The sequence below is a fragment of the Oncorhynchus clarkii genome, chromosome 3 (assembly GCF_045791955.1).
Source record: "Oncorhynchus clarkii lewisi isolate Uvic-CL-2024 chromosome 3, UVic_Ocla_1.0, whole genome shotgun sequence".
In the NCBI taxonomy this organism is placed as follows: domain Eukaryota; kingdom Metazoa; phylum Chordata; class Actinopteri; order Salmoniformes; family Salmonidae; genus Oncorhynchus; species Oncorhynchus clarkii.
In genome coordinates, this window is record NC_092149.1 from 55,782,156 (window position 1) to 55,800,897 (window position 18,742).

At 46.2% G+C, this 18,742-nt stretch overlaps 1 protein-coding gene across 8 annotated transcripts in view; it reads right to left on the reverse strand.

Moving 5' to 3' along the window:
- The window catches only part of LOC139399041 (FERM, ARHGEF and pleckstrin domain-containing protein 1-like), an 83,577-nt gene that overhangs the window by 26,839 nt on the left and 37,996 nt on the right, over positions 1-18,742 (reverse strand). For all 8 annotated transcript variants that reach the window (XM_071144674.1, XM_071144673.1, XM_071144672.1 and 5 more), the window contains exons 3-11: positions 5,608-5,712; positions 5,426-5,468; positions 4,796-4,874; positions 3,822-3,919; positions 3,215-3,329; positions 1,742-1,889; positions 1,239-1,334; positions 965-1,131; positions 682-750 (exon numbers count right to left, since the gene is read on the reverse strand). In XM_071144674.1, coding sequence (XP_071000775.1) covers positions 682-750; positions 965-1,131; positions 1,239-1,334; positions 1,742-1,889; positions 3,215-3,329; positions 3,822-3,919; positions 4,796-4,874; positions 5,426-5,468; positions 5,608-5,712 — 920 coding nt within the window. The remainder of the gene's footprint in view (positions 1-681; positions 751-964; positions 1,132-1,238; positions 1,335-1,741; positions 1,890-3,214; positions 3,330-3,821; positions 3,920-4,795; positions 4,875-5,425; positions 5,469-5,607; positions 5,713-18,742) is intronic.

An 18,742-nucleotide genomic window follows, 5' to 3' on the forward strand; every position in this document is an offset into this window, starting at 1 on the left:
TTCTGTGAAGGGAGTAGTACGAGATCTTCATTTTCTTGGCAATTTCTCCCATAGAATAGCCTTCATTTCTAAGAACAAGAATAGACTGAAGAGTTTCAGAAGAAAGTGCTTTGTTTCCGTCCATTTTTAGCCTGTAATCAAACCCACAAATGCTGATGCTCCAGATACTCAACTAGTCCAAAGAGGGCAAGTTTTATTGCTTCTTTAATCAGAACAACAATTTTCAGCTGTACTAACAATTTCAAAAAGGTTTTCTAACGATCAATTAGCCTTTTTAAAATGATAAACTTAGATTAGCTAACACAACGTGCCATTGGAACACAGGAGTGATGGTTGCTGATAATGGTCATCTGTACGCCTATGTAGATATTCCATACAAAATCTGCCGTTTCCAGCTACAATAGTCATTTGTGACCCCAAACCTTTGAACGGTAGTGTATATATAACATTCTATTGGTTTTGTATAATTGTTTCTGAAATATCCCCACCGGCGCATACTGAAATTGGCACTTTGGCGCACGTTAAGGACACACCTCCGATATTGCCACCCATCCCATATCAGCGCAAGCAAGCTAATATAAGACAGGTAAATTACCAGTCCTGGCACTAGGGTATGAAAACAGAATAATTGACAATCGCGCTGGCTTAACGTCAGCCAAAAATAGAGCCCTAAGTCTTTACCTTTCAAAGGGAATCTTCTTAAACTCAGAATCCTTCACGTAATCAATCACCTGCTTCTGGGTCCGACCGCTGCAGTGAGAAAAGTAGCAAGGGAGATGATTGAGGTCAGTGAACTTACAACAGAGCTGGAGCAGCTTTGTCCGGGTGACAGTTAGTAAATGAGATTCAGACTGAGGTACTGACTGGTTCTTCATCAAACCTGCTATATCCTGCTATATGTGTCATGAGAGACTGCTTTATTATTGTGTGGCCCCAGGGGCACTCGAGGGGCCAGCTTGTCTACCTGAATCTGAAGGAGGAGCCTCGGGTGAAGAGGACAGGCTTGGGTTTGGGTTTGGGCTCCTCGAAGAGGCGGAAAAAGGCGTGGTATTCCACACAGATCTTCCAGAATACTTTACAGCAGTCCCTGCTACCCATCAGGAACTCCAGAGTGTCCTGGTAAGAGCTCTGCTGCAGGGTGGGACAGATATAGATGTAACACACATCAATGCAAAAAACTTAGGCATTGGTAATGATTATCATTTTAAATTCTTATAGTCTATGGCCATGTGACTTACGTTCAGGTCTGGTCTGAGCTTAATGAGAAACCGCTTCCGTTTGAAGCTCAATTTGCGCACTTTGGACCAGTTGAAGGCATTGATCTTGGTGTGTCCCTGCAGCCGATGTAGAAGTTCACACAATGGTTTAACATGGCGTGTGCCATGCAATAAAAGCCAGCCTGTTCGTCTTAATAATCCTGTCATCAAACATCAGCTACACATTCCTCAAATAGAACTAGCTCTTAATCCCAATAGATTTGTGAACAGAGAAACTGTCACATGTCAAAAGCCTGTCAAACTCAATTCCACTTCAAAGAGCAATTGAAAAGCAGAACAGCTGCAAGCAAGTGTGGCATAACCAAGCTGGTTAATCATTTAAACTACCCATTTGCCATTACACCATCCACATCAAACATTTGGATCAAACATCCTGTACGTTTCTAATTATAAACAGCAGTCTACAAATCCTCTAACTCCATCCAGCTCTACTCTGTGTTGACCTGTAAAGTAGTGCCGGTCACCTGAAAGACCAGGACACCAGTGTGCGCCACGGCCAGGCTCAGCTTGCTGCCCTCGCGGTCCTTGGCAGGATGCAGTCTCACTCCGTACAGCTCCAGCCTGCGTGCCACCTCCAGCAGCTGGTAGTCCGACTCTGCTGGCGTCTGACCCCTACAAGCACACAAACAATAGCCTGCGTCAAGTCTCATGTAAGTCTCATAGGCCTCTCCAAGGACATGTCCCAAATGACACTCTATTCCCTTTATAGTGCCCTACTTTTGACGCAGTCTCACACAAGTCTTTTATGAGTTTCACAATCACGGCAAGGTGGAGATGAGGTGGGATGCGTCAGAATTCAAAGAGGTCAACAAACAGTTACATTTCACATCCATTTTGAGCTTCTGAACCTGGCTGCTCTAAATCAAGAACTGTACTTTAAATCGGAATAATATCTACCACCAAATACATAGTCCTATATGTTCTGTAAATGTGGTGAGAGACCAAGCCACAAGCCAATCTGTGTTCCCACATTCAGCTGACACCACACACCACCGAGTTCTGGGTAGAAACGAAGTTGCATAGTACCTCATTTCCCTAATTCTTATCTGTGAAAAAGCTTTCCTGTTTCCTGTGTGCTGTAGTTAATTAGAGATTTAACTCTGGCCATGGCTCCCTGCCAGGAGAACTGTGGTTAGTGTTATCAGCTGAAAAGACAGAAAAGAAAAAGAACAAGCCGGGGAGGACAGTCAAATCTAACGGAGCTCCTTTCATCTTGTCAGCTGCCTGGTGATCTCCCATCTCTGCCGTGACACCAGTGTAGCGTGGAGGACTGGGGGGGTGAGGGAAGGGCTGACCATGTCCTCCTGGCACATGTTTAGAGCCAGCCAGCTGCAACGATGAGGACGACACTGAGGGGATTGTGGGATATGGAAGCCTTCCACCGTGTGTTCTCCCAGGAGTACAGAACTATCCAATTAGGAAAGAGATTATAGGGGGAAAAAATACTGGGAGTAGGAGAAGCTACAGTGAGTGAGTTCAAGCAACCGTTTCCCTTGTGCCAACCTGTCAGCTGACTAGACAGGAGAGACACAACAATGGAAATCCAAAGTTGTTAGCTGTTTTCCATGCTGAAGTCTGGTGCGGTGTGTTGCTCATTAGGCTGTGATCCGAGTAGATTCCAGACCTTTTCTGGGGACCCAAGCAGGGTTGCTAATAAAGCAGACATTCACACATGCACCTCCAGGCCCTAACCGCTCAACCAGCCCAGGGGGCTTTGCCTTGTCTAAACATGACGAAGAATGCAATGTCAGTTAGCACACTGGAACAAAGCCCTCTATTCATTCAGTGGCGAGTTTCCCCGACTGTGTCATCTGCGTATTAAACATTGCCTTGGAAAGTATAAGGGTCTTTCACGACCTTTTCCTGTTCAGAGTGGACCTGAATAATGCCTGCACACAGCTCAGTGCAGACAAACCAGTTATAGAGGAGTTACTCACACATTCTTGGAGTGGAACTCCATGATCCTGTCGATCAGAGCCACCTGGTCTGGAATGTAGCTGTTGTTGAGGAGGTGCTGCCGACTCTGGCTCTCCTCAAAGTCCCCAATCTCAGCTGGAGGACAAAGGGTTAATGTTATGACATTGTATTACATTGTGTGCAGTGTATCTGCACCACCACAGGTTGATCATTTGGATCATTCGCTTACATCCTAAATAGAACAGATGAGAATAGATTCAATGGAATACATCCTCATCTGTGTCTCTTCCCTCTAGAATCACACTTTGACAGCTCCCTCTAGCATTAGAATCCTGGCAGGCTGAGGAACGGATGACTTTTCAAAAAGACTTTCTCAAGAGTGTTTTCTGGGGAGGGTACTGACATGTTTGGTTATTCTGAAGCCGTCCGTCTTTCCAGATTTCATTCAGAAGAGGACTATAAAAAGGTATCCATGGCAACACACTGATTGTCAATTTGGGATGCTGCACCACATCCTGGTCGGCACATTTTGAAGACGGCACGAGCAACACAACGTGTTTCACTACACATCCATCTTCTCTACTGACCCTGTGGTCCACTAAGCCATGAAGTAACAGAGAGACGTACACTGGATAATATGGGAGACCAGCAGGGCCGCGCTACTGTCGTTGCAGGCCAGACGTCCACAGGCAAGGTCATGCTTGACTTGCAGGGCGAAGAGGTACCTGAACAAGACGGTACAACGAGACAGGTTAGAACAGAGTCAACAGGATGACTGTGGCTGTGTGTGGTTAACATCAGAAAACCTGTCAGACGACAACGCAGGAGGGAGCAGCCTCAAAAAGGAAACACTTGGAAGTGATCCCAGCTTGCCAAATACGATCTATAACGCAACAGGTTCAGAAAGACAGCTTCTTGGCACATACATGTCACCACACCTGGAAGTACTGACTGTTGACTGACCCCTTACGATTGCATCATAGTACAGTACAAACCGCCCAAAAACTGCATTTAACAAAGACAACTGGACTGCAGAGCAACAGTCTTGTCTATGGATAAGCGGTCTTTCGTTACCCATCCAATATCAACTGTAACCTTCTGTAGGGTCAAGGAATTAATGATATAATGAGAAAATATACATCAGAAAAACATTAGTCTTCATGAAAATAACCAGCACCATTTCAAGGTGCTACATTAAAAACCTGGCAGGTTTAAAACATGGACGGCGTGAATTATATGTCCGAGGCAGAAATAAATCTACTGGGAGGCTGGAACACATTAGTCACTTCTGAATTAGCAGTTATATTCTGTGACATCGCAGTCGTTTCCACACACAGATCTGACCCGAGAATGACTTACTCTAATGGAAAGACTGCATAATATGCCTGCTGATAGCCTGCTGTGTGCTGTGCAGTCAGCCTTATACGACTTCATGCACTGACAGCTCGTCAGCTGAATACAAATTCCAATTATTAAGCACCTGTAGATTAGGAAATCTTATAGCTGAGCCTTGTAGACTGAAGGTTCCTCTGAAATGGTGGCTGGTATGTTGCTGGTTAAAACTCCTGTGGTTTAATAGGTTTCTTCCTGTTTAGTCTTACCTAGTCAGTTCCTCCAGTAGTTGGGTGTGGTCAGGGGGGAAAAACTTCACCACAAATCGCAGGACTGTGTGCTTGGGCCCTGTGGGTGTGAGATCATGGCATGGTTATATAAGTAGAGTCACAGCCAAGACAATATAAATGACACATTCTAAAATCAGGGAGATTCCTATCATAGAATTAGGATTTAGAATCTCTATGATTCCTTCCGATACTCTACTTCACTCAGACCTGAATCTGGGTTCTCTCACACTGATCATAGCAAGGAAGAAGTGCATTGGCTCTTGCGCACCACATGTCCTCATTTGTAGATGAGCAGACCAGTCTTTTATAAGACTTCATGAATGTTTTATGACTGGAGATGTAAACATTTAACAGCAGAGCCTCCGACTGGAAGGAAGATGGTCTCTGTGTGTGATTAAGTTTGCTCAGATGAGACGTGGTTTTGAGAAGCCTCAACTAAATTAATTCGCTGAGCTGTCTCCTTTCAAAGACATTTAATGTTCCCATGTTTTGGCTTGATTCATTTTCTTCTGTTAGCAGCAACAACAACAGTGTTAGCTGAAGCAAATTAAGACTGAACTGTCCATTGTTTGCCGTGTAAAAGTGTGTAATGAAGTCTGGGTTACTTACGTCTCAGCTGCTTGACTATTGGCTTAAGGAGGTCTAGCCAAACCTGTGAAGAGAAGGAAGACAAACGTCCCTTAGTCGGCATAGAGATACGAATTTAAAGCTTCTACACTTGGACAAAGAAACAACCTTCCCGTCTAGTCGGGAAACAACCCCTGTCGTACTGTGTTTTTGTCTTCCCTCACCATCATCTTGTGGTGGTCTTGGTACTCTAGGCTGAAGTAGTCCCCTTCAACGAGGTTCAGGTGGGTACACACCAGGTCAAACACCACCTTGCCAGAGGCTCTTTGCTGTAAAAGACATAGAAACAGACATGGGTAAGTTACAGAAATGCATGGTGCAGTAGTGATTGTCTTTTGACTGTAAGGCGGGCTGGCTGGCATTCACTAGCTCAACCATTCAATGAGCAATGCGTACTTGGACTAAGGATGATATTGACCCCCCCCTGGTTTCAAAGACTCATTCTGATGACATTTCACTGGAAATCCCCTCAGCAAACTCCATCTGCAAGTCTAATCAAGGACCAACGAGCATCAGAGCACATTCCGGACTGGGTCTCATCATCCCTCTAGGACTTAGGGGTTTAGGAGGAATGGCACAGACAAACAATAGTGACATTTGCAGTAGTGACTGAGTGTCGTTTGACTGACTGGATGGATAGTGGGTGGCTTCATAGAAGCCATATCCTGGTTGACTAACGCGCCACCACCCCCTCTCTTTTCACTCCCAGGTTCTAGATGATTGCTCAAAGCATCTCCCTCCCTCTACGGAGGCCCAGGGGTTGGGACACTGAGGATCAGACAGACAGGGGGACGAGTCTGTCCCTGTGACTTTGTTCTGAATTACAAGCGTCACCGTGGGGACTGTCGATGGCACAGTGCTCTTTGAAGCTGATCTACTGGCAGCCCGGCTCACCTAGGAGGTCCATTCCTCCACGACAACACTTTGAAGTCTCCGTCTGAGTCAGTCATCTGGCTGTTTTTCACCCACTACTTATTTTCCAATCCCAGGGGAACATACACAGCCGACACCAAAGCAACCCCAAATAGCAGCCCTGCCTTTATAGAAGAAAACCTTCCTCATTTAGAGGCACAAAGGGATGTCAGGGACTGCAGTTTAAAGCCACAACTCCTATTAGAAAACTCCTAAGACGACTGAAGCATGGCAGAGAGGAAGGGAGTGGAGCCGTTTAGCCAGGCTGCATTCTTCTGGCTGATTTTCACCGGAGCAGAACGTAGCACAGTTATTCCAGTGTTTATAGTAACAGTCCCACCCTGTCTACACTCTTAGAAAAAGGTGCCATCTAGAACCTAAAATCTTCATCGGCTGTCCCCATAGGAGAACCCTTTGAAATAACCTTTTTTTGTTCCCTTTTGGTTGCATGGATCGCAGAAGGTTCTACTTAGAACCAAAAAGGGTTCTCCTATGGGGACAGCCGAAGAACACTTTTTTCTAAGAGTGTAGGATAATGACCCAGCACCATTTGAGACTGACTGCTTCCACCCTTCTGCACCCCTCCCCCTCTCCTACTCTACTGGTGGGAGGAGCTATAGGTGGACGGGCTCATTGTAATGGCTGGAATGGAATTAATGGCATGGTATCAAACACATCAAGCATATGGAAACCACGCTCGACTACGCTCCACTGATTACATTCCCGCCCCCCCACACACACACACACACTCTAGTCTCTATACATCCTCCGCCCACGACGTACTCCTCTCCTTCTCCACCAAGTGCTATCCCTCTCTAAGGCAGTCATTGAAACTAAGGCCTTCTCTACTTCCTGGATTATATAGTGACCTCTTCCAATCACAAGTGGGCAACCCACATAACTAACCAATGGGAAATGTTTTCCATTATTACACTCACTTATATCAGTGTTCATTAAACAGTTACTTGCATCACCAGCATAATAATCCATTCAACAGGAGTGTCCAAAAGAAGCATCAACACAGCTTCCCTCTCCATAGGTTCCCTGCTTTATCTCTCCCTCCAATACTCTCCCTTCTGACTGCGGCATGTAGGGAGCTCTGGGCACCACCACATAGGACCAGCTGTTTCCATATGGCGGAAGGGTGGCGGGTGAGACCACAGGGGAGCAGGAGGCTAGAGGACACAAGAGCAGACACCAGCCAAACAACCACCCACACTGCTGCCTGCCTGCCAAGGCCGTGCTGCTGCAGAACCAACCAGCCGTAAACCAGCAGTGTCAGAACTCTCCACAGAAAAACAGTCATAGGCCTAGTTTTAATACAGAGAGGAAATCTAAGTCAGTAGCCTGGGTTTTCTGTACTTAGTACTATAACATAGTGCAACACTTGTTCCTGGAGAACAAGGAGGAATCCAGTGGGACAGAGTCAAGGATAGAAATTCAAAGTAGGGTAGGGTACAGTAGATTGGAGTAGGGTGGGGTACGGTAGAGTAGGGTAGGATGGGGTAGGGTAGGGCAGGGTGGACTGGGGTAGGGCAGGATGGAGTAGGGTAGGGTTGAGTAGGGTGGAGTAGAATAGAGTGGGGTGGAGTAGAATAGAGTGGGGTGGAGGAGGGTGGGGTAGAGTAGGGTAGGGTGGAGTACGGTAGAGTAGGGTGGAGTAGGGTAGGATAGGGTGGAGTAGAGTGGTTAGAGTAGGGTAGGGTGGGGTAGAGTAGGGTAGGGTGGAGCAGTGTAGGGTGGAGTAGAGTGGTTAGAGTAGGGTAGGGTAGAGTAGGGTAGAGTGGAGTAAAGTAGTGGTTAGAGTAGGGTAGGGTGGAGTAGAGTGGGTAGAGTAGAGTAGGGTAGGTTGGAGTAGAGTGGGTAGAGTAGAGTAGGGTGGAGTAGAGTAGAGTAGAGTAGGGTGGAGTAGAGTAGGGTGGAGTAGAGTAGGGTGGAGTAGAGTAGGGTGGAGTAGAGTAGGGTGGAGTAGAGTAGGGTAGGATAGGGTGGAGTAGGGTAGGGTAGAGTATAGTAGGGTAGGTTAGGGTGGGGTACGGTAGAGTAGGGTGGAGTAGGGTAGGATAGGGTGGAGTAGGGTAGGATAGGGTGGAGTAGAGTGGTTAGAGTAGGGTAGGGTGGGGTAGAGTAGAGTGGTTAGAGTAGGGTAGGGTAGGTTGGAGTAGGGTAGAGTAGGTTGGGTAGAGTAGAGTAGGGTGGAGTAAGGTAAGGTAGGGTGGAGTAGGGGAGAGTAGGGTGGAGTAGGGTAGGGTGGAGTAGAGTGGGTAGAGTAGGATACGGTGGAGTAGGGTAGGGTGGAGTAGAGTAGGGCTGAGTAGAGTAGGGTGGAGTAGAGTAGGATGGGGTAGAGTAGAGTAGGGTTGAGTAGGGTAGGGTGGAGTAGGGTAGAGTAGAGTAGGGTTGGGTGGAGTAGAATAGGGTGGGGTAGAGTAGGGTGGAGTAGAGTGGGGTAGAGTAGGATCGGGTAGGGTAGAGTAGAGTAGGGTTGGGTGGAGTAGAATAGGGCGGGTTAGAGTAGGGTAGAGTAGGGTGGAGTAGAGTAGGGTAGGGTGGGGTAGAGTAGGGTGGAGTAGGGTTAGGTAGAGTAGGGTAAGGTAGAGTAGGGTAGGGAAAGGTAGAGTAGGGTAGGGTAAGGTAGAGTAGGGTAGAGTAGGGTGGAGTAGGGTATGTTGGAGTAGAGTGGGTAGAGTAGAGTAGGGTGGAGTAGAGTAGAGTAGGGTGGAGTAGAGTAGAGTAGGGTGGAGTAGAGTAGAGTAGGGCGGGATAGGGTGGAGGAGGGTAGGGTGGAGTAGGGTAGAGTAGAGTAGGGTTGGGTGGAGTAGAATAGGGTGGGGTAGAGTAGGGTAGAGTTGAGTAGAGTAGGGTGGGGTAGAGTAGAGTAGGGTGGGGTAGAGTAGGGTGAAGTAGCGTAAGGTAGAGTAGAGTAGGGTAAGGTAGAGTAGAGTAGGGTAAGGTAGAGTAGGGTGGAGTAGAGTGGGGTAGAGTAGGATCGGGTAGGGTAGAGTAGAGTAGGGTTGGGTGGAGTAGAATAGGGCGGGTTAGAGTAGGGTAGAGTAGGGTGGAGTAGAGTAGGGTAGGGTGGGGTAGAGTAGGGTGGAGTAGGGTTAGGTAGAGTAGGGTAAGGTAGAGTAGGGTAGGGTAAGGTAGAGTAGGGTAGGGTAAGGTAGAGTAGGGTAGGGTATGTTGGAGTAGAGTGGGTAGAGTAGAGTAGGGTGGAGTAGAGTAGAGTAGGGTGGAGTAGGGTAGGGTAGGGTGGAGTAGAGTGGGTAGAGTAGGGCAGGATAGGGTGGAGGAGGGTAGGGTAGAGTAGGGTAGGGTAGAGTAGGGTGGAGTACGGTAGAGTAGGGTGGGGTACGGTAGAGTAGGGTAGAGTAGGGTAGAGTGGAGTAGAGTAGAGTGGTTAGAGTAGGGTAGAGTAGGGTCGGGTGGATTGGAGTGGGTAGAGTAGAGTAGGGTGGGGTGGAGTAGGGTAGGGTGGAGTAGGGTAGGGTAGGTTAGGGTAGGGTAGGGTGGAGTTGAGTAGAGTAGGGTGGGGTAGAGTAGGGTAGGGTGAAGTAGGGTAGGGTGGAGTAGGGTAGGGTAGAGTAGAGTAGGGTGGAGTAGGGTAGGGTGGAGTAGGGTGGAGTAGAGTAGGATGGGGTAGAGTAGAGTAGGGTAAAGTAGGGTTAGGTAGAGTAGAGTAGGGTAAGGTAGAGTAGGGTAGGGTAGAGTAGGGTAGGGTAGAGTAGGGTAAGGTAGAGTAGGGTAAGGTAGAGTAGGGTATGGTAGAGTAGAGTAGGGTAGGGTAGAGTCAGGTAGGGTAGAGTAGGGTAGACTAAGGTAAGGTAGAGTAGGGTAGGGTAGAGTAGGGTAGGCTAAGGTAAGGTAGAGTAGGGTAGAGTAGGGTAGGAAAGAGTAGGGTATGGTAGAGTAGGGTAGGGCAAGGTAGAGTAGGGTAGGGTTCAGTAGGGTAGGGTGGGGTAGAGTTGAATAGGGTAGGCTAGAGTAGGGTAGAGTAGGGTAGGGTGAGGTAGAGTAGTGTAAGGTAGAGTAGGGTTGGGTAAGGTAAGGTAGAGTAGGGTAGTAGGGTAGGGTAGAGTAGGGTAGGGTTGGGTAGGGTAGGGTAGGGTAGACTAGCGGAGGGCCTGATTAAAAGCAGAGGCACAGTGCAGTAATAGTCCTGCCATCTGCGACCGCCAACACAATAAGAACCCCAGTCATTAATGAAGCACATGAGTCACAGTGACTGATCACTGCCAAGGCACAGCCACCATCACTCTGCATACAGTACAGTAGTACACAGCCTGCTCTGCTGATAAGATACACACACATTGCTTTCTCTCACATGTGCGCACAGACATGCACATTGAGACAGACACACAACCACACACACACCTCTTCCGGGAGCACACATGTTCACTGCACACACACATTTCTCTCCCAGGGTACACAAACACATACTATCTGGTCCCATCCCCATGGCACAGAACTCACTATCAAAAAAGGTCCCACTACATCAGCAAATATCACACTTGGCAGCTGACATTTCTATCGTCCTCTACAGTTCCTAATGTCACAAATCACTCTGCTTTGGGCCTTCATCTAAGGAGCTTTTCAGATGGTTTGCACAGTAATGCCAGTGTCAATCCGATTTCAGCCCATCTCTGTATACCAATTGTAGCCAGACATCCTGGAAAGCTGTGTCTAGATTGAACTTATTTGAACCCGGTCTCATCGGATGTTAGCAGTGTTTATATGTTCCAGCGGAGGCATGTACTTCTCGGTAAACTGACCTCTACATGCTCCAGCTGACAGGAGAGGGGTAAACAGAGATGACAGTGTCTGCACTCATGTCTGCTTGTGTTGGTGGTCACAACCAAACCCAGGCCTCCTCCCTCTCCTCCGCCTCTTTGCTGTTTGTAAACATGCTGTCAGGTGTTTGGCTTTGTACCTCTCCCTCTCTTGCGTCTCTCCAGTCTACCCCCGCAGAGTACATTGTACGGTCCACCTCCCTCACCATGAGCCAGCCCACTGCACACCAAACCTCTCCTGGGGGGGGGGGGGGTCCCACACACACTCCATAGACAGGCAGGCATGGAACAAAGGGGGTCATGCCTGGTTAGAGATGAGAGACACTAAGCAGGCCTGAGGGTTGAGGTCCCCCCCAGACTTCATGCTGTGGACTGGGTCTGCCAGGGTCTCCTAGCTGGCCAGGCCTGGCTGTGTGTGGAGACTGGGGATCCAGGCAGCTGGCCACAGCACAGAGCAGCATCTGGGAAGCCAGACACAGTGAAACTGCACTGGGCACTGAGAATGGTTTGTTAGATTATTCCTATGTCTTTTTCTCCATTTGGAAAAACTAGGTTGGGCTGAGATCAGAGGCTTGGTTACAGGACAGAAGCAGATGCATTCCCATTCGGTGACTCCTTGTGGTGCTTTCATTGGAAACAGATCTGAAGAGGGAGGAGGCAGTCTGAGGCAGTGTGTTCTCTCGCTCTCTCCGCCTCTGTTGTTTTTAGCTGCGCTAAGTAATACCATATGTACGCATCACGACATCATCATATAGAGAGGATTAAAGTAGGGATCAAAATCCCCACTACTTCGATTTACATAACAAATCATGTAACGGCAAAGATCATCTGACATGCCGATCGCATGCATTAGCCTGCTCATTGTCCGTCCCATCCACACAGTAAAGGCGATAATGTCGCCATGCTAATGTCACTGCAATAGCCAAAAGACATCCAAGATCCAAAAGAGACTGTATGTGTGTGTGCACGCGCGCGCATGCTTGTGTGAGTATCAAGACTGTAAGCAAGGAACAGGGCCGAGAAGTGAGTGACTGATCATTGAGATGCAGGTCATGTAGGAGAGCCCAGAGCTCAGGGTGACTTTATTGCAGCAGGAGCCTAAGACTGACAATGGGGGGAAGAAGGAGACATCACCAGGGCTAAGACTTTCAAACTACTTCCTCCAAAAAAATCACACCATATGTACACCCGCTTAGAAATGTCCTTGTTTTTGAAAGATAAAACACATTTGTTGTCCATTAAAATAACATCAAATTGATCAGAAATACAGTGTAGACATGGTTAATGCTGTAAATGACTAGTGTAGCTGGAAACGGCAGATTTTTTAAAATGGAATGTCTACGTAGGTGTACAGATGCCCATTATCAGCAACTATCACTCGTTGTGTTAGCTAATCCAAGTGTATCATTTTAAAAAGACTAATTGATCATTAGAAAACCCTTTTGCAATTATGTTAGCACAGCTGAAAGCTGTTGTTCTGATTAAAGAAGCAATAAAACTGGCCTTCTTTAGACTAGTTGAGTATCTGGAGCATCAGCATTTGTGGGTTCGATTACAGGCTCAAAATGGCCAGAAAACAAATAACTTTCTTATAAAACTTGTCAGTCTATTTTTGTTCTGAGAAATGAAGGCAATTCCATGTGAGAAATTGCCAAGAACTGAAGATCTTGTACTACTCCCTACACAGAACAGCGCAAACTGGCTCTAACCAGAATAGAAAAGTGGGAGGCCCCGAAGTACAATTGAGCAAGAGGACAAGTACATTAGAAACAGACATCTCTCAAGTCCACAACTGGGAGCTTCATTAAATAGTACCCGCAAAACACCAGTCTAGAAAACAATAGTCATTTACAACATTAACAATGTCTACACTGTATTTCTGATCAATTTGATGTTATTTTAATGGACAAAAAAATGTGTTTCTTTCAAAAACAAGGACATTTCTAAGTGGCCCCAAACTTTTGAACGGTAGTATATACAGTGCCTTGCGAAAGTATTCGGCCCCCTTGAACTTTGCGACCTTTTGCCACATTTCAGGCTTCAAACATAAAGATATAAAACTGTATTTTTTTGTGAAGAATCAACAACAAGTGGGACACAATCATGAAGTGGAACGACATTTATTGGATATTTCAAACTTTTTTAACAAATCAAAAACTGAAAAATTGGGCGTGCAAAATTATTCAGCCCATTTACTTTCAGTGCAGCAAACCCTCTCCAGAAGTTCAGTGAGGATCTCTGAATGATCCAATGTTGACCTAAATGACTAAGGATGATAAATACAATCCACCTGTGTGTAATCAAGTCTCCGTATAAATGCACCTGCACTGTGATAGTCTCAGAGGTCCGTTAAAAGCGCAGAGAGCATCATGAAGAACAAGGAACACACCAGGCAGGTCCGAGATACTGTTGTGAAGAAGTTTAAAGCCGGATTTGGATACAAAAAGATTTCCCAAGCTTTAAACATCCCAAGGAGCACTGTGCAAGCGATAATATTGAAATGGAAGGAGTATCAGACCACTGCAAATCTACCAAGACCTGGCCGTCCCTGGCCGTCCCTAAACTTTCAGCTCATACAAGGAGAAGACTGATCAGAGATGCAGCCAAGAGGCCCATGATCACTCTGGATGAACTGCAGAGATCTACAGCTGAGGTGGGAGACTCTGTCCATAGGACAACAATCAGTTGTATATTGCACAAATCTGGCCTTTATGGAAGAGTGGCAAGAAGAAAGCCATTTCTTAAAGATATCCATAAAAAGTGTCGTTTAAAGTTTGCCACAAGCCACCTGGAAGACACACCAAACATGTGGAAGAAGGTGCTCTGGTCAGATGAAACCAAAATGGAACTTTTTGGCAACAATGCAAAACGTTATGTTTGGCGTAAAAGCAACACAGCTGAACACACCATCCCCACTGTCAAACATGGTGGTGGCAGCATCATGGTTTGGGCCTGCTTTTCTTCAGCAGGGACAGGGAAGATGGTTAAAATTGATGGGAAGATGGATGGAGCCAAATACAGGACCATTCTGGAAGAAAACCTGATGGAGTCTGCAAAAGACCTGAGACTGGGACGGAGATTTGTCTTCCAACAAGACAATGATCCAAAACATAAAGCAAAATCTACAATGGAATGGTTCAAAAATAAACATATCCAGGTGTTAGAATGGCCAAGTCAAAGTCCAGACCGGAATCCAATCGAGAATCTGTGGAAAGAACTTAAAACTGCTGTTCACAAATGCTCTCCATCCAACCTCACTGAGCTCGAGCTGTTTTGCAAGGAGGAATGGGAAAAAAAATCAGTCTCTCGATGTGCAGAACTGATAGAGACATACCCCAAGCAACTTACAGCTGTAATCGCAGCAAAAGGTGGCGCTACAAAGTATTAACTTAAGGGGGCTGAATAATTTTGCACGCCCAATTTTTCAGTTTTTGATTTGTTAAAAAAGTTTGAAATATCCAATAAATGTCGTTCCACTTCATGATTGGCACTGTATGTGAGTATGTGAGTGAGTGAGTGAGTGAGTGAGTGAGTGAGTGAGTGAGTGAGTGAGTGAGTGAGTGATCCCGACTCTTCCCACATTCCATCCCAGCTTAGGCTGCGGATAAAAACACCGCGACATACAGTTTTTGCAAAAGTGGGGATCTGGCCGCCACAGCTGTCAAAGTCATTATGTCACAGCAACCAAACCTCTGGGGCTGGAGAGAAAAGCCATGACAGGAATGTCCCCAGGATTCAGAGGGGACTGGGGGGCTAAAGAGATTGAGGATGGCTTGATTTTTGTGTGTGGCTCCTCTCCCTCCATCCCTTGACTCTCCCCCTCTTTCTCCCAAACTGCCTCCATGGTGCCTGGCTTTAATGTGCTCGCCTTGGAGAAGACAGCTTGAAACATATTGATTTTTGCATATAATTGCATATAAGCATAATGAAGTGTCCTGTTGTGACCATTGCGCTGCAGAATGGAAAACAGTGCGTCACTGTGCTCTGAGAGTCTCCTACTGTTCATCTTAATGCTGCAAATCACCCAATTGATTTTACAGCCTCGCTTTGCCCTCTCTTTACAGAACACGTCAACAAAACACAGGGGAAGCTTAGACAGCATAGGCTACAACATTGGGGCAAAGCAAAAGGTTTGGGCACAACATTTAGCAATCTTGTGCTCCACATAACCATGACATTGTGTATATTCTACAGCTGGAGACCTCTTTCATGGCTGGCTTAGAGGATCATGGAAATAAACGGAGGGGCAGGGGGTTTCTGAGGAAGTTTGGAATTACTGAAAGGCTGGCCCTCTTTTCCCCTCTCATCCCCCAATCCTTTTCAGCACACTTGAAATTCCGGCACCATGCTGCTTCGCTTAAAACTGTCAGCCACAAATATTCCCAAAGCCAGGGATTACTGTCACTCTGTGTAGGATGCTTTTCCCCAGCAGCAACTGACACTTTCCTCTTCTCCCACTCCAGATATGTCCAGAAAGTGACATGCAACAAACAATGACATAAAATACAGAAAATGACAAGGAAATGTGCCGTGTTTTAAAATGGTATAATCCATCCTTGAAGGGAAACAGTGAAGGGAAACAGTGGAGGGACCCCCCCCCCAGTTATTAAGTTGTGTTGTTGTCATGATTCTTTCGCTGCTCTAGAGATAAGCATTTACAGTATGTCCCTTATCAAATAGAGGCAACATCATCACTTTGAGGTGATAAGATCCTGTTACCAACATTGTCTTTGTAAAGAAGACAGACAGGAGATGTTTGTTTCAGCACTGTTAGCCTCCCCGCAGAACAAGCAAATCACATTCCATTAAATGGTCGATTAGCGAGTGATGCCCCATTAAAAAATGGTTTTCCTGAATATCTTCATCAGGTGCCATTTATTGTTACAATAAAAAAACGACTTTATGGGCTGATAGAATGCTGCTAAGCGTCAGTTGTTACAGGGGTGCCGTGAGGTGTTGTAATTGGACACCATAATAAATAGACAGCACCTCAGCTCCCACGAGGACCTGCGTGGCTCATGCACGGGACACGCCTCCAAGAGAAACAGCAGAGGACATCTCTGACCTCGTCCCGAAGTTCATAAAGCGCCTCAGAGTGAGAGTGCTGATCTCGGATCGGGTCACCCCTGTCCACGTAATCTCATTCGTTATGAATGAAAAGGTTAAACTGATCCCAGATCCGCACTCCTACTCTGAGAGTCTTCATGAACATGGGCACTGGTTTTAAACACACCACAGAACTCTTGAGAGCCAAGGCAATCAATAAGATCAGTGACAGATTAAGGAAGTGCTCAAGGATCTCAACATCATTAAAAGGTGAATGTGCTGTTTAAAATGTTGCGCACGATCCAGATCTGCATACAAACACACAACAAAAAGTTGATTCGGATGTCATTTGATATCATATATTGTGGCTGGTCCAATCTCATTTGACCCTTAAACCACACAGTATCTCATGACAGAACACTTTGTTAGTTCTGGAGAGCTGCGTTGAATGATAGCATTTTGGAAAAGGCCCAATACAGATAATCTCAGATCAGCCATACAGCCAGCCCAGCAGTGTGCCAAATCTGCCAATATGCCACTCAGTGCCCGCAAATACAGCATGACTGAAGCCAGCTTCTGTTAATCGCAAACAGACTGAAATATGGGCTGAGGTCAAAGCCAATGGATGGGGAAAAAAAGAATAGCATAAATTGATTTGCTCATTCATGCCTCTGTCAATTCTCTGCAGATTGAGGTCCATGTAAACAGACAGGGAGTGAACCTGAGAGGAGAGGGCACAAGAAGATGCCAACTCAAACCTATATAGCTTGACTGAGAGAGCAACTATAGTACGCATGCGAGGTAAGAAACAGGGTGGAGACTTCCTAAAGCCATCACAGTCCATTGAGGCCGCGAGCTAACCAGCTGCGCAGTTGTCCTTTACACAGTAAATCCTACCGAAACATGCCACAACAGGCCAGGCTCATTTACCTCTCTGCTAACCACAGCATCACCTCCGGAGTCATGAACTTTGACTAATCTGTATGATCCTTGGAATAGGCCTAGGTGTGAGTATGAGACAGTTATACACATGACAGATTATTAGCCAGTGTTTAAGAACCTGAAGAACAGCTGTTATATTAGCAGCCTGGGCTTAGCTTCAGAAACATCCAAGGCTGCTGGCCAGGTACTCTCTTTATGGTTCAGGTCAGGTCTGAATGGCTGCATGCAGCAGACATGTAGCAGATGGGACACAGGCTTCTGAATTGAGTTTCTTCACCAAAGTATATGAAAGTTAACTGTACGTAATTATGGGCCTCTGTCTGTAAAAATAACGGTTTGGCGATATCGGAACAGACAAATCTGTGTGTGTGTGTGTGTGTGTGTGTGTGTGAGAGAATGCATGAGAGAGAGGAAAAAAAAGAGAATTAGAACACCAAATAGAGGGCTTTGTATATTAGATTTAGTGCAGACACATTATAAAGTGTTCTTCGTCATTAATATCAGGGACCAGCACAGCAGATCCACAGAGCCCAACACAATGTTAATTATACCAACTGAAAATCATTGGTAGTGCAACTGCAACCCCCAGTTGACGGGTTCCGCAACAGCAAAATGTGGAGTGATAACAGTATTTGATTGTTTGCAGTGATATTCAGTTACAGGGGGGAAAAATAAAATAATAAAATAATAACAAAATCGGCCAATATTATTAGAGTGGGAAGGAGAGTGCGGTAAACCATCTCTAACCTACTGCTGTTACGTTACTGCTGGAGAAAGCCCTATCCCAACTGACAACACCTCACTAATGACTTAGCAGTGTGGGAGACAGCCTCTGTCTGGGGAAAAGAGAGAGAGAGTCAAACACAGAACAGACACAGGCGGTAGGAGTAATGGGACATGGCCCTGGGATGTTTTACTTTCCTCTCACTCAAACTAGCCTACCCACACGGTGACCCTGTGGTGGGAATCAACAGAGTGAAGGGAGACTAGGCTATGACGGAGTAGGTGGACGTAGCCTCTGACCGCCATCCTCCTAATGGTCACGGTTTGGATTTGCGGTTAGGTGATCTGATCCTAGATCTGTGGTTAGGGCTAAGGCAGGGTGTAGTGGGAAAGTCAACAGGTGCGTGAGGAGGGGGCAGGTCTCCCCTAGGAAGTGACACGGCTGGTGGTACCGCCCCATGGAACCTTTCATTTTACCCATAATCCTCCTGGTAATAAATGATGACAGCTACAGAGGCTCCGTTCCTGGAGAAGACCAATCAAAGTGTCTCCTGCAGATTAGTGTAAACGACTTAACCTTCAGCACAACAAATCCACTGTCACTCTACAGGGTACTCCCCACAGGGAAGGCCAGTTTCAGTTTAACTGTACCTACAAAACCGTCAAACACAAAGAGAATTGGCACGCTTGAACAAAAGAATGCTAGCATCAAGTTTGTCAAATTAAATAGGTATGACGGTATTAAAGTATTTATGGAGCTATGGAACATCAACATCTCCCACTGGGAAAATGTTTGGTTATTAAATTCTACTCCAATAAACTTTTTTTTTTTGTTTGTTTTACAGTATTAGCTGAACGGTAACTACACAAAAGTTATTATATGTAA